The following is a 15,952-nucleotide window of genomic DNA, read 5'->3' as shown; positions in this document are numbered from 1 at the left end:
CAGTCAGTTTTAGGAACTCTTCTATCAAAGTATAGGTTTTTCTACTTACTATCTATTTTCCTGGACATTAGATGAATTCTTTGTAACAACACAGTAAGTCTTGTTTTGTTTATTTTTTAACATTACTAGAGTATACTGTTTATTATACATGTATATTATATTATACATTATTATACATGTATACATTATACATTATTATACAGAAATACATTGGGCATGCTACTGTTCTGCTTAATATATATAAACTACCAAATATACTAAATTCCAACAGGATGCAAAATCAAAAACCTCACAGAATAAGATGATGTGGGCTTATTCCCAGGTAACAAGCCTGGGTTTGGAAGAGAACCAGTTTGGAAACGAACCCAGGATTTCCAACTACATCCTGTTAATTTACTTGCTAGGGATTACTTTCTCTTCCATTACAAAAAATAACTCTGCCTCCCTTTTCTTTTCTCACTTCTGTGTCACAAGTCTAAAACACACTGCAGAAATAATCCAGTTTGAGACTACTTTAACTGCCCTGGCTCAGTGCTAGGGAATTCTGGGAATTGTAGTTTGTTGTGGCACCAGAGCTATCTTTCAGAGAATGCTTAATGTTTCACAAAACTACAGTTCCCAGAATTCGCTAGAATTGAGCCGGAGCAGTTAAAGCGGTCTCAAACTGGATTATTTCTGCAGTGTGTTTTGGACCACAGAAGACTTGCAACTGTTTTGATGTATTTTTGTGGACTGGTGTTTGTATGCTTGTGTGTAGATATTTTTGTTGACTTGAGTTGTCTTGTCTTGTGTGTGACCTGATGTCTGAGTTAAAAAAATCTTACTTAAAGAGTTAGGATACATATAGCAAAAGCAACAATTCTGATTATTTTTGTTTTCAAGTTGCATGAGGAAGATGTAGGCCAGGAGGGCCATGAGTTTGAGGACCTGAAACCATTCACTTCCTATGAGGTGGAGGCTCGGTGCATTCCAGAAAACGGTTTTTGGAGTGAATGGAGTTCTCCTCAAACCTTCAAAACCCTTGAGGCTGGTAGGTATTTGATGCACATTTTAAAAACATCAATTGGTTGCACTCATGTGTTACATTTTGAGATAGAATAATAGAATCATAGAGTTGGAACAGACCACCTGGGCTATCTAGTCCAACCCCCTGCCATGAAGGAATATACAGTCAAAGTACTCCTGACAAATGGCCATCCAGCCTCTGTTTAAACACCCCCAACGAAGGAGACTCCACCACACTCTGAGGGAGCGTCTTCCACTGTCAAACAGCTCTTACTGTCAGGAGGTTCTTCCTAATGTTTTGGTGGAAGCTCTTTTCCTGTGGCTTGATACCATTGCTCTGTGTCCTAGTCTCTGGAGCAGCAGAAAACAAGCTTGCTCCATCCTCAATATGACATCAGATACTGTATTTAAAAGTAGCTATCATGTCACCTCTTAACCTTCTCTTCTCCAGGCTAAACATATACAACTAAAAGCTGTAATATGTGTCAGGGGTCAGGAACTCCTCAAGCTCCTCTTTAAAATATTTTGGGATAATTTTCAAGTGTAAATCATCCCTCAATAATGGCCATAGCCCTCCCAAATGCACAGAAACACTCTCCCACCCAGAATCCTAATTCCTTTCATTTCTGGTTTTCACCATTTTCTCTCCAAACTGGGCATAGGAAGTAATTTCCAGGTTCTATTTTCAAGGGTAAATGAAAGGAAAATTTTGGTATGCTCTCAAGAGGGAGTGTGGCCTGCAGGGGAAGGCTGAGGAGTAAGTTGCCCTCCAGATCCCATGCAGTTAATCCATCCCTGATCTAAGCTGAGTATGGAGAACTTCATGCATCCTGAGGAAAGAATTCAGTTTGAGAGAAGTTCTCAGGCATGGGTTCCATTAATAGCTGGAAGCCAAAATATAAGCATGTTTTAACTTAAAGCACTTATGGCCATGAAGTTTGCTTTAGGGGAGGGATGTAAACCTTTTTGTTGTTGTAGTTGTGTGCCTTCAAGTTGTTTCTGACTTATGGTGGCCCTAAGGAGAACCAATAATGGGGTTTTCTTGGCAAGATTTGTTCAGAGGAGGTTTGCCATTGCTTTCCCCTGAGGCTGAAAGGATGTGACTTGCCCAAACCTTTTAGAATAGGGTAAAACCTCATACAGAAGCCTGAAAATCACCCAAAAATGGTGTCATAAGGAAGAGAGCATGCTCATTTGAGGAACTCAAAGACCTGGAATGGGATCTCTGGATGGTTGGATATGGTCCCAGGATCTGAGGTTCCCTATCTGTTTCTGTTTCTGTCTGATTCTGTTACCATTCCTTGGGAATGGATCTAGAGGGTTCAAATTGTGGAATCAGAGTAGTAATAAGTGGGGTCAAACCCTCGACAGGTTACCTTTTGTTATTTTTCTTGCATTGGATTAGAACAAGCAAATTGTGTGTGGTGCTAGTCCTTAGTGGTTTTTTTGCATATGGAGCACTCTTGTGACTTCATACTAATCCTTGAATATCTTTCTGTTATCTTAAGCTCCATTAGGTCAGGTAGATGTCTGGCGGGAAGTTGGTGTTTCTGAAAATGGGAACCAAAACTTTCTTCTGCTATGGAAGGTAAGATGCCAATAGAATAAGTCAGTCCCACACCTTTGGATCTGGCTCAAAACATGCATGAGAGAATTCTAGGGACAAGCTAAGGATAATCTGCAGGAGTGACAAGGCAGTATTGGAAGGATCAAAATCTCTCTAAGTGTGGCTTGTAAGAGTTATCATCAAGTAAGTTTTTTTAGGACACAAGTATTAAAGGGTGCACTAAGAAGGAACCATAGCTTGGCAAGCCAGTGACCTTACTGATTGGGCAATTGTTGGAAGTTGGGTCAAGAGTTTGAAAAAGCTACTCTTCTGGAGTGCAGTTTCTAGAATGCTCCAGTCAGCATGTTCACTAGCAGCTGACTGGGGATCGTGGGACCTACAGTCCAAAAAAGGCAACATTTCTAAGCTCTGCAGCCAACTCCTCTCACTCCCCTACTTGGCACCAAACTAACTATGCTGTGTGAATGTGTAAAAACAATTATTGTTGTGCATGAAAAATCTGAAGCTTACCCTGGTAATGGAAATTAAGCTTTCCCTATGTTGGAGTATCTCTTGTTGTTCTGCTTTTGAGCTTATAGCTTGTGAGAACCAAGAGTGTTAACACAAAGTGAGGACTTTTAGCAGATATGCTGATGCCTGCAACAATGAGAAACTGCTGTGCTGATAGAGAACAGCAACAACTGGTCAGCAGAGTGATTTCCCCTTTAGTTGGTGCACTGCTTTTCCTTTATTATGATTGTGAACTGCTGGCTAGCATTATATAGTTATTAATATTTGATTAGCATTGTATAAAGATGATGCATAAAGGGGAATCTATGTTTTCGATGTGCTAGTCTATGACCGTAAGAAAGATTCTATCTATGTATGTTTTCAGTACCAGATAGCAAATTCCTGTCAGGATTTTTTTTCCAATTGTGGCTTTTGGCTTCCATGTCAGGGGGGCAGTGAATCCAGTCCAGGTTTTAGGTAGCCTTAAAGGAGCTGTCCAAGGCACTGGATCTGTTTAGGAGAGCCCCTTTAAAGACTGGATGAAAACCTGGACTGCTGACACTGTTCTCTCCAAAACCTGTCTTTTCACCAGGACCAGGCCTACTGTTAGACATGACAAATCTCAAACAGCAGATTTGGGGTGTCAAAAAAAGTAGAAGTTGTTAGTTGTTTAACTGCTTGCTATTACATTTTGATTGTTGGAGATGTTTATTTCTTCATGTGTCCAAAATATCTTTGCCTTTGGCTCCTGTGCACCATGACTTGGAGTGTTGTGGATTTGCTACTCTGCCTTAGGCAGCAAAATCTTGGGGGCCAGTCTTGATTTGGCCTAAGAACTAAAAAAATATACTGGAACAATTATTTGGGGAGATATTGGAGAATTTCCACTTGGCCTTGTGTAAATGGAAAAGAATATATCATTGTGCCCGAATTATCTGTAATACTCCTGAAGGCCACAGTTGTCCACCTCTGGCATAAAATGAAGTCACAGAGGAAAAGTGATAAGCTGAGATGACCTCTTCACCATGAGTGCATCACATGTTGCCCGTGGTGATAGCCAGCCACAGAATTCTGCCTCCACTGGTCAGTGAAGAAAACCAGAGGGACTTTTATTGAGCCTTATCTCAGCCCAGTCATGAAACCACTGCTAGTCACACTCTCTCAGCCTCAGAGGCAGGCAATGGCAAATCTCCTCTGAACAAATCTTGCCAAGAAAACCCCATGATAGGTTCACCTTACGGTTGCCATAAGTCAGAAGTGACTTGAAGGCACACAACAGCAACAATAAATCTCAGCATGGTTTCACTTAGTGGAATCTAGCTATAGAGGAAAGGAAGAATTGTGTGTTAGCAGGCAGGCTAATAAAACTGTTACTAGACTAGCAAGCTGTTCTTCCTCCCCATTCACCCCAACACACACATACACACTCACACACTCTTTATGAGTTCCCTCTGCAGTTGCATGTCCTCTTCCTTTTCTAAACAGTTGAGCAATACTTCTCTAATGCACTCTAGCCCAGGCTGGAGCAGCTTCTCAGTTGGGAGGCTTGTAAATAGTGGTATAATGAGTGTGTTTATAGGATCACAGCACTAGCACTTCTTGAGTAGCAAGGGTACAGGAGATATCATCTCCCACATACCTTTGCAGGCTTTCTTGTTATCTCGGGGCTTAGTTTATGGTCAGGTTTTCTCAGCAATGACAATATATTGTTGTGCAATAAAACAAGATCCAAAATACACAAAATAATTCTATCTTTACTGATCAACCAAATTGCTTATACAGTGGGCCCTTGGTATCCTCTGGGGTTTGGTTCCAGGACCTTCTGTGGATACCAAAATTACTGGATGCTGAGGTCTCATTAAATGGAATGGCATAGAAACGATGCCCCTCATAAAATGACAAAATCAAGGTTTGTAATTGGGAACTTATATAGATATTTTCAAACCGTGAATGGTTGAATCCATAATTAAGGAAACCATGGATGAAGAGGGCTGACTGTACATTCTGGAAACTTTCAAAGCTCCCCTGGCTTCTTCATCAGACAGAAGATGTTATATAGGAGAAGAAAAGCGATGGTGTTAGAGTCATAACCCTACATTTTGTATCAGCCGCTGTTTCTGTTGTAGTTCAGTTGGTCTGGGGATATCTCAATGCCGGCAGTTGCCACTCCCCTCTTGGCCATGTGGGGACTGAGACAAAAGACAGTAAAATTTTAACTCTAGCAGTAGCAGTAAAATTTAATCTAATAGAGTTTTAGTTTAACTAGTTTTAATGAAAATTAAATTTTACTCTCCTTTGTGTTTTTTTGCATTGAAATCTCCCCAAACCAATTGAACTAAAACAGAAACAACATTTAATACGAAAGGTTGGTTTATGATTCCAACATCATCACTTTTATTCTACAGTCTGATTTTTAAAACATATTTTGCCTGAAGAAGAAGTTAGTGAAGCTTTGAAAGTCTGCATGATGTGTGTTGTGCATTTTAGTTGACCAGTAATGGTTATCATCCTTTTGTGAATTTTGCATTTTGTTTTATTTTGCTGCATGGCCAACACAGTTCCTTCTGAATATGTAGATTGTTGTGAGCTATCACTGTTCTAATAAAGGATTTTGGAATGACTCGATCTCACATGGGCAGCTTTAAGCTGAATTTCATTGTTGTGTGCCTTCAAGTTGCTTTTGACTTATGTCAACCCTAAGGCAAACCTATCACAGGGTTTTATTGGCAAGTTTTATCCAAAGGGGATTTGTCTTTCCCTTCATCTGAGGCTGAGAGACTGCGATTTGCCCAAGGTCACCCAGTGGGTTCCTGAATCCGAGAGAGGATTCGAATCCTACTCTTCCAGAGTCCTAGTCTAATGCTCAAACCACTACACCATGCTGGCTGTCTAGATCTTAACTTTTCCAAACTTAGGTCCAAAACACACTGCAGAAATAATCCAGTTTGATACTGCTTTAACTGCCCTGGCTCAATGCTAGAGAATTCTGGTGGCTGTAGTTTTATGAAACATTTAGCCTTATCTATCAGAGAGCTCTGATGCCACAATAAACTACAATTCCCAGGATTCCCTAGCACTGAGCCAGGGCAATTAAAGCAGTCTCAAACTGGATTATTTCTGCAGTGTGTTTTGGACCTTACTCAACTTTACACGATGGAGATGAACTTTGCTAGAAAAGAGTTATTGATAAGGGTCAGCACAGCTACCTACATGTTAGGCTACTGTTGTACGCATGGCTCTGGGAATTGTGACAATGAGCACCTGAGCATGAACCCTTTCAAATTTTACCACTACACTACAAGAATCCTACTGAATTGGGGTCTTGTTATTTGAGAAGTTGGTGGTCAGACGTGCAGGTGAGAGAAGAGACTGGTGGAAGATGGAAGCCATTGCCAGTCAACTGAAGTGTGTATGTTTTTCTGCTGTTGTTTATCATTGAGTGAAAAAGCTTAAAGGACCCACTATTAAGATGCAACTGCTGTCATCAAAATTACGTTGGTTCTTATCTTTTACTTTCCAGCTTTGTGCCTTTAGTGGATGCATGACAAGCAGATGCAAATGCTGTTACTGTGGCATTTCCTTGGCAAGAGAAGCTGTGCCCTCTCACATTTGTTGCCCCGTCACACAGCTTGTAAAAGGCACAGAACTAACACATTTAGCCACTCTGTTTACAATGGCTATTGCCAGGCTTCCTTAGGAGTTATCAGGTTATGTGTGGTTACCAGTGGTATCACTTCAGGGTTTTCAGTTCTTTTTCCTTTCTTACAAGTCCTTCCTTGACCATGGGAACATCCTTTTTACAGGCACTGGACCCAGAAGTAGCCCAGGGCAACATCCTCGACTATGAAATCACCTACCAGGATCATAGCAAAAACATCTACAAGATGATATGCCATTGCTGCAATGCAACCCTCCCTCATACGGCTGTGTATGCTTGGGTGACAGCACGCAATTCCATTAAGAAGACACTGCCAGCCAATCTCAGCTTGGAGCAAACAGGCAAGAGTTGATCATGCAGGAAGAAACGGCCTACAGCATTTTTGCAAGAGGTCGATGCTGGTGTTTGTTTTTTTCCTTCTCATGCCCCATTTCCTATCTTCCCTCATCTGATGAAAGTTGATTCATTGTACCCCTAAAGAAAAAGGTGCTGGAGATGCTATCTGTTTGCTCCCCCAGTTCCTGCCTCTTCATAAGAGAACTTATTTCCTGTTGCCCTTTCTTTCTTTCCCTGCTCAAAAGTACATAGCCTCAAACATGCTAAATTTACACTAGGCACTCAACCACTCAAATTCACGTCATTTGGAGGCATGGTTTCTACATACACTACGGGATCCCACCACATACAAGGTCGCCTTCATAAACTTTAACAATAAACACAGCCTGACAAGGAGTTGTGAGCATGTAGGACTTATAATTCAAACAATTTCTGTTGATGTGGGTATTGAGGGAGGAGAAGGACTTGACCTGTTTAAGCCCCAAATGCAGTCATTTGTCCACAGTTGTGGATTTCACTTCTGCATGATTATTCACGGACTTAGTTAATATGTTCTCTCTATGGTCAACATCCACCAGAAGTCACACTGGAAGACTAACAGATTCTTAGAGAGAACAATTCTCTATGCATTTGTAGCTCCTCCAGTGAAATTCTGTGATCAACCTCTGGCAGTTCTTGACTATAGGGTTGTATTGGAAGACTAAAGATTCCTAGAGAGGTGTTAAAAAAAACTGTGCTTCTTAAAATTTGCATTTTTCCCACTTTCACAGGGGTCCTGCACCCCTAACCCCAGCAAATATGGCGGGACCACTGTAGTGTATACTAAGTATCCCAGAATTTACAGTTACAGGTGTGTGCCATAAAAAAATGAAAAGTTCACTTCCTTTTGGCAAATAAAGATAGCACAAAGAAGAATACAAGGAGAACGCCATCCCCACATCTGCAGAACCTAAGAAGATTATTAGATTGTCAGTGGATATTCCACAAAATGCATTGTGTTGGGCCAAAAGAGTTTCTCCTCAGTGGTATTGCCTGTGCCTGACACATGTAGTCAAGCACAAAAAAATAAGGAAGAAAAATGTGTAATAGCTAGATTCACACAGGGTAAAAAGTCACAGGGGGTGAAAAGCAATACTTGCATCACTCTGGCTCTATGTGTTTTAAGGCAGAAGGAAGAATGACAGGAAATAGTTTGACAGAGGCCATACTTCCCTAAGCTGCTTCAGGCAGACTGACAGAAATAACTAATCTCTTTGGTATTCCATAAAAAGCCTGTGCTCTTGTAGCTGTTGGTGGAAGCAAAGTGAAGAAAAGATTGTGTGGAGGCAGGCTATGTGTACACAGTTTCAGTCTGAGATGGGCAACTTTGGCCCTCTAGATAATGCTGGACTGCATTTCCCACCAGGCCTTGCCATTGCAGCCAAGGATGAAGGATTTGAGAAGCTGCCAACAACATCTGGAGGGCTACAAGTTGCCCATCCCTGTTTTGGATGCCGACATGCAAATGTGGGAATTGGGGAAAATGCCACTGTAAAGTTTCAGGCCTATTAGAAGTGGAGAAGGTCCTGAGGGATGCTGTGACTCCTTTGTACCTAAAGGTATGTCCACACTGCAGAAATGAAGCCATTTGATACCACTTTAACTGCCATGACTCTATCCCATTTGTGGTTTGGTGAGGCACCAGAGTGCTCTGATGGACCAGGCTGAAAACCTCAGCAAAACTACAAATCTCAAGATTTCACAAGATGGAGCCGTGACAGTTAAAGTGGTGTCAAACTGCTTTATTTTTGCAGTGAGGATGCACCTTCAGAGGATGTGTCTCTTTTTGGCGTATGTGTTCTTGCTTGCTTCCTAAGGGACCCTCCAATGAAGCAATAACAGACATATTCTCCTCTGCTTGTCATTTAGTAGATTTGGATTTGGCGTTTGTCAGTGACTCCTATCAAAATGATCAACTCATGTGCCCTCAGAAAGGACTCTAAAAGCCTGGTTACCTCTCAGCAGTGACTAGCTGAATAGCCTTCGCCATGTGAGAGCTTCGCCTGTAGAAAATTCAGCCCTTTGCCCAACCCCACCACCACCCATAGTAAGAGGCAGAGAAAGAGGGCGAGGATTCGGTGACACACATAGGGAAGGAAGAAGTGTTGATGACCTTTCTCCATCCTTCCTTTCTTTGATGGCTAAGGCTTGAAACCACTTGCTAGTCCCACTTACAGTAGATCAGTTGAATCAGTGCGAATTAGCATGAATGTTGATTTACCATGCATTCATTTACTCAGTAGGGCTTGTCTTGCTAGAACTAAAATTTGGACTTAGGGTCATTTTTCTCTGCTCCTTCCTGTTCCAAATGCTGGTGGACACAGGGTGACTAGATGTCTTTCTTTTCCAGGACATATCCTACATTTCCAAATTCTGTCTGGGAGGAATCCCAAAATGTCCTCCATTTTGAGCATGACTAAGAAGCATGCTTTTATCTTTATGCGTGTTTTTAGCTTTTATTTTGTCATGTCCTACCATTTACAGTTAGAATATCTGGTCATCCTGGGTGGACAATTCGCTGCTATGAGAGCAGCTAATGTAAACATAAGAGAAAGTACTTTCTTTTTGTATGAGGGAGGTGTACCCAAACTACATGTTACAATTCAGGGTGTGCTTTCTCTATTTAAGTGGCAGTTGCTGTATACAAAATACTAGTGGGACTTGAAGCATATAAGTCTTTCCAACCTACCAACCACTGTGGTCCCAATCCAGATCAAGGGGCCTGTTCTTGCACTCACAGTTGGCATAATCCTCAAAGAATCCATTAAAAGGAATGGATTGCAGACTGCTAGGGATGTTTGGGATTGTTGTTTTCATAGGCTTTACATAGCGCTTTACAAAAAATAAACATAATAACAGCAACAATAATAATAACAACCAAAACCACAGAGGCTTCTCCTTGTCATCACAAACCAATTGTAGAAGATTGATGTAGGTGTGAGAAGGTATGAGAAAGTGTGAGGAAGGTAGAAAGTGTGGTGAGGATATTGTGTTGGGTGGAAATATAGAATGGTAGATGGAGGGGTAAAGGTAGAACAAGAAGGATTTAGAGAAAAGATGATTGATGAAAGAAAAGGAAAGGATTTTGTGATGAACAGATAGATAAATGAGCGAGTGGTTATACTAAGACAAAGAAGATTGTAAACGAAATTAGCAGTAGATAGTATGAGTAGGGAATAAATACAGGCATAGGGAAAATACATAGTGATAAAGATGTATGGAAAGACAAATATGTATTGTGTTGTATTAGGTTATATTGGGTTGTATTTGCGTTGTATTGTGGTGTATTATCTTGTATTATGATGTATGTGTTGTTTGTGGGTTTTTTGACTCAATAAAATTTATTTTTAATTAAAAAAAACACATTTTGTCTTTTTTTCCAGAGCGCCCTGGCCCTGAGGAAACCCAAGTGGTGGCAGTACCAGATCTGGGTCTCAATGTGACGTGGAAGCCCAGCACGAGCCCCCAGTGGGTTCAGCCTGAGGAGTATGTTGTGGAGTGGAGAGAAGAGCTCCTCAGAAGCAAGGGAAGGCCACTGAACTGGATCCGCAGGCCAGGTAGCAGCAACAGTGCACAGCTGAGAGGTGAGTAGTGAGGGGGATTTAGGAGCCAAGCTAAGCCTGAGGACAACTGTAGGAGTGTAGTTAACACAACGGTACTTTGGGGTTAAGTAAGGGTAAGGGTAAAACTAGCTGCTACCACACTGCAGAATTAATGCAGGTTGACACTCCTTTAACTGTCATAGTTCCATCCTATGGAATCCTGTGGGTTTGTAGTTTGTTGTGGCACCAGAGCTCTTGGACATAGAAGACTAAATATCTCACAAAACTACAAATTCTATAACATCGAGTCATTGCAGTTAAAGTGGATTCAACCTGCATCTATTCTGTAGATGCAGCCATTGAAGCTGCTGTTTCCAGTGAAAGCAAGTTCCCACTGTTGCCAGTGGAGGTTTCCCTTGAAACACAATGCCAGTATCAGCAGTTTTTGTGGGAGGAAGAGAAACTATTAGACTTCCCCTTCTATCATAGGGGCTTGTAATTCCTGAGGGCTGCTATTTACAGACCAGAAACTGTGTTTCTGCAGTTTCATTCAATCTGTCTCTAATCTAGTCAGTGGAATATGTGATGTGCCAGCCTTTCATTTACCACCTAGAGAGCTTTCATTTGATGTAGATGACATTTTTAAAAAGCTTTTGTTTAAAGAATGTTTTCTACAGTACCCTGTTTTTTAAATGCTATGGTTTGAGTGTTGGAGTATGACTCCGGAGACCAGGGTCTGATTTCCAGCTCAGCCATGAAACCCACTGGATGACCATTGGCAAGCCACATGTTCTCAGCCTCAGGGGAAAGAAATGGCAAACCTCCTCTGAACAAATCTTGCCAAGACAACCCCATCATAGGGTTGCCATAAGTCAGAAATGACTTGAAGGCACAGAATAACAACAACAACAACAAAAGCCACCTTATATCATGTACAGGGAGAATTTGGGTTACAAATCAGATTAATATGTGTTATGTGGGGATCTTTGGGGGACCAAATAACATCTTGTCCATGGGCTTAACATGGTCCAGATTTTATCTGGGATTTGTCCATACTGTGCTGTTTATAGATGGTACGTCTTCCAGTTGCTTAACTATCATTTTTGTTCTTTCCCTTGTCAGGTGACTTTAGACCAAAAATACCTTACCGCGTGAGTGTTTATGCTTTGTATGCTGATGGGAGCAGCACCTCGGTCGCTGTGCAAGCCTACTTCAAGGAAGAAGGTAAATTCAGAGGGCAGAAGGGAAACAGATTACCTTGACCACCCAGCAAAATGAAAGCCATTTGGTGCCACCTACTGTTTCCAGCTAAAACCTATGTTCTATTAACTATGACCTATCCTGGACTGTTATACTTATTTCTCTCAGGTTTTGGGTGATAGGCATATACTTGTTTACAAACAATGACCCAGTTTTAAAAGATGCAGCAGACCTTGCAACAGAAATATTTGCTGTCTCTGGGAGATAGTGTGTATAACCCTCCTGAGTAGTAACAGCTGACTAAGAGCAGTTTTCTCTACCATGTCCTTGTTTAATTCCTGATAAAAGTTGTCCAAGCTGATAGCCATCTCCACATCTCTTGTGACAATGAACTCTAAGGCCCCATACAGACAGGCCAAAATAAAGCTGATTCGGGTCACTTTGTAGGTATGCTGTTTCAATTATGCTTGCGTACTAAAAGTCTGGAAGCTGCGCTAAAGCTGTGTTCTAGTCCTTAGGACTGGATTGTGGCATTGGCGTGGTTACCAGACTCTAAGTACGCATGCATCACTGAAACAGCATACCTCCAAAGTGACCTGAAGCAGCTTTATTTTGGCCTGTCTGTATGAGACCAATGTTAACTCAGCAATGTCTTCATGTTATATTTAACCCAATCATAATTGTATATGTTGAAGACTTAATTAGCATTTTGCAAATATTATCCAGAAGCAGATAGTCCCTAAATAACCCTTGTACTATTCAGAAAGTTATATGTAATAAAGAATTTTAAGTATGTAGATCACAAAATTTGCACTCTTCCTTTGCACTCAGTGCTTGGAAATGTTAATTTTAGAGTACAACTCCCAGAATCCCCCAGCATGGCTTCACTAAGTCCTCAAAAAGTAACTTTTTCAAGTTCTGCCTTTGTCACATGATCTAGAAATGAAACAAACTTTGCCCATGTTTCAAAGTACGCAATCTACTTTTCTTTAAATCATAGCGTATCCATTTTCCTCTTCCTCCTCCACCTCTTTTCTAGCACCATCGGCCAGTCCCCAGGCACTACAGGACAGAAGCATTTCTTCTACAGCCTCTCACATCTCTTGGAAGGAAATTCCTTTGGAAAGTCGCAATGGACACATCACCCACTACACCCTTTACCTAAATCATTCCTCTTCCGGGAACGTCAGTCGCATTCCCAGTAAGTGATACTCCCTCTCCAAGTCCAAATGACAATTAAGAGGAAGATTGGTGGAAGAAAGAACTGGATCTATGAGCCTGAACAAGCAGGCCAATATAAAGCTGCTTCGGGTCACTTTGGAGGTATGCTGTTTAAATGAGGCATGCATCCTAAGAGGCTGGAAGCTGCGCCAAAGCCACGCTTCAGTCCTAAGGACTGAAGCACAGCTTTGGTGCAGCTTCTGGCATCACCAAATAGGTGAGTGAGTGGACATAGTTTTATGAGTTCCAGAGGGGAACTGAGGTTTAAGTCCAGTGTGAGGGGCTTACAACCTGATAGATACCAAGTTAGGGAAATAACCTGCGAGCTTAATAATAATAATAATAATAATAATAATAATAAATGATTTATTTATATCCCACCTGATCACAAGGAATCCAGGCGGATTACAACAATAAATTTTAAAAAATACAATTAAATTTAAAAAACACAATTAATAAAAAAATACAATTAAATTTTTAAAATACAATTAAATTTTTAAAATACAATTAATTTAATTTAAATAAATAAAATAACACGTCAATAAAGATATTGTCATGGAATGTCAATGGATTAAATTCCAAATTTAAAAAAAGGAAAATTTTACATTATTTGATCAAACAAAAAGTAAATATAATTTGCTTACAAGAAACACGCTTAAAAACGAAAGATTTAAGATTGTTGGAAAACAAAAAAATTAGGCAGCCTGTTTGCAGCCTCAAATGACCAACAACAAAAAAGGAGTAGCCACATATATCAATGTTAACAGCAATGCTAAAGTAATATTTAAAGACAATAACAGGCACTATTTAGCAACAGAACTAGATACACAAAATGAGAAACTGTTGTTAATTAAACAAGAACTAAGATTATATTTTTATTTAAATGTAAATAAGGAGACTCCAATGCACATCGTGTGGGATGACAGCAAGGCAGCGATTAGAGGACACCTAATTCAACGAGGCAGTAGGAAAAATAAAGCAAAGAAAAAAAGAAAATCTTATTTCAAAAATTAAAATTGAAAGAGCAAGAAAATATAAGGAATCCAAATGACAAGAAGATAGTCCAAGAAATACAAATAATTAAAAAATCATCTGAATGATGAATTAATGCAAGAGATAACAAACAAAATAAATATGTAAAACATTATCACTTTGAAAATGCCAACAAACTGGGGAAATAGTTAGTATCAAAACAACTCTGATATTGAAAGAAGGTAAAGAACTGGACTTAATAAATAATTATCGCCCAATAACACTACTCAATTCAGATTATAAAGTCTATGCATCCATTTTGGCAGAAAGATTAAAAACTTTTTTATCTTCATGGTCGAATGAGGATCAGTCAGGGTTCCTTCCTGGAAGATATCTAAAAGATAATGTTAGAATGGTAGTAAATATATTTGAATTCTATGAATTACATAAAGACAAAAAATTAAGTGCTGTATTTTTAGATCTAGAAAAGGCATTCGACAACATTGACTGGAAATGTATGGATATATTGTTAAGATTATCATAGGCAGGGTTTGCTTTTTGTTTTAATGCAAGACATAAAAACTACATAAGTCTGTAGTGGCCTTCTGTCGTGCTGTGCTACCATATGCTTCTCTCCCCCCACCCTGAGAAGTAGGGGCTGTGAATGGTAGGCAGCAACTTCCAGCTGCCTCAACTCAGATCCTTCTCTCCTCACTGTAGTAGGTGCTACCAAGAGCAGCTACAAACTCTCAAATCTTACCCCTGGGACAAGCTACCAGCTCTGGATGACAGGGTCTAACTCTGCTGGGGAAGGAGTGGCCAGCCATCGGCATCACTTCAGCACTCCAGGTAGGATAGGCTGCAAGAGATTTTGTGGCTTAAATCATGTCAGGCTTAGGCCTCAAACAGACGGGCCAATGCTTTGGGGGCATGGCATTTAGATGATGCACCCCCCCCCCCCCCCAAAAGCAGCCAGAAACTGTGCTGCAGTCACACTAAGGAGGCAAAAGACAGATTAAAAAGAAGCTGAAAGAAACCGCTCCTTCCCAAAAAGCGTGCATCTTTGACCCTGCATATCAACGCCTTGACATGAGACTGGTCTCAAAGGAGCACTCCATCCTAATCCTAAGTCTAAAGCAGTGTATAAATGCACCAGTGCCAGTGTACATTTGAAAAGGACGGAGCCAGCGGTCAGGGCGGCAGTGTTAAAAAGGGAATGTGTGACACTTCCAATGGCAATAAGTACAACATGCACTAAGCAGACAGTCTAAGATGGGGTATGGGGTAAAGGGTGTGCGTGTGAAGGGGGCATGTGGGAGGGAGGCATGATTGTGCATTGCCAGTGTATTATTGGGCATACCACTGCTTCGATGCTCGTTGGAGGGTGGCTGGTGCGACTGCGTGCACAATCAAAGGTGGAGGCCATGCAATGGAATAGCATCTAGGCAGCTGTAGTCACCAGCAGTGTGTTTCTGCAGTAGTGCGCATGGCTGGTGGGGACGTGTGTTAAAAACTGATGCTGCACCATGCGGTCATGGTGTGTGCACGCAGGCCGCCTTGGGAGTAGTCAGTGCGGTCAGCAGGGTCTTGGCCCTCTCTTGGAAGAAGCAGCTTTCGACCACTCTTTCCTGCTCATCTGCTAGTTGGTGTCTGTACAAAGGAGGCACCTTAGCAAACACAGAAACAGGATGGACCTTGAGAAGCCTAGGAGTGAAATATCTCACCATGGATTTGTAGCAATGGGGGCAGAAGTGCAAGTAAAGACTTGGGACTCTGAGTCCACCTAGAGTTGACCCATCAAATCAGTGGGACTCACTTTTCTGATAACCCACCATTCAACAGTGGTATTAATTGGTATTCTAGTTGGGTCTGAGCTGTAAGATGTAGTATCCCATTCATACAAAGATTGGTGGTTATCTGCTC

At 41.0% G+C, this 15,952-nt stretch overlaps 2 protein-coding genes across 4 annotated transcripts in view; both read left to right on the top strand.

Moving 5' to 3' along the window:
- Positions 1–15,952, top strand: part of ALKBH7 (alkB homolog 7) — a 511,499-nt gene that overhangs the window by 277,929 nt on the left and 217,618 nt on the right. The gene's annotated exons all lie outside the window — the stretch shown is intronic.
- The window catches only part of IL27RA (interleukin 27 receptor subunit alpha), a 40,844-nt gene that overhangs the window by 11,853 nt on the left and 13,039 nt on the right, over positions 1–15,952 (top strand). For all 3 annotated transcript variants that reach the window (XR_006102570.1, XM_042455727.1, XM_042455726.1), the window contains 7 exons: positions 883–1,030; positions 2,514–2,593; positions 6,865–7,060; positions 10,478–10,678; positions 11,759–11,860; positions 12,876–13,037; positions 14,750–14,878. Coding sequence is in view for 2 of the 3 variants with exons in the window: in XM_042455727.1 (XP_042311661.1) it covers positions 883–1,030; positions 2,514–2,593; positions 6,865–7,060; positions 10,478–10,678; positions 11,759–11,860; positions 12,876–13,037; positions 14,750–14,878 (1,018 nt within the window). In the remaining variant the exon portion in view is untranslated. The remainder of the gene's footprint in view (positions 1–882; positions 1,031–2,513; positions 2,594–6,864; positions 7,061–10,477; positions 10,679–11,758; positions 11,861–12,875; positions 13,038–14,749; positions 14,879–15,952) is intronic.

Source organism: Sceloporus undulatus, chromosome 2 (assembly GCF_019175285.1).
Source record: "Sceloporus undulatus isolate JIND9_A2432 ecotype Alabama chromosome 2, SceUnd_v1.1, whole genome shotgun sequence".
NCBI classification, from domain to species: domain Eukaryota; kingdom Metazoa; phylum Chordata; class Lepidosauria; order Squamata; family Phrynosomatidae; genus Sceloporus; species Sceloporus undulatus.
The sequence above is the reverse complement of the archived record's forward strand: the minus strand, read 5'-3'. Positions and strand labels throughout refer to the sequence as shown.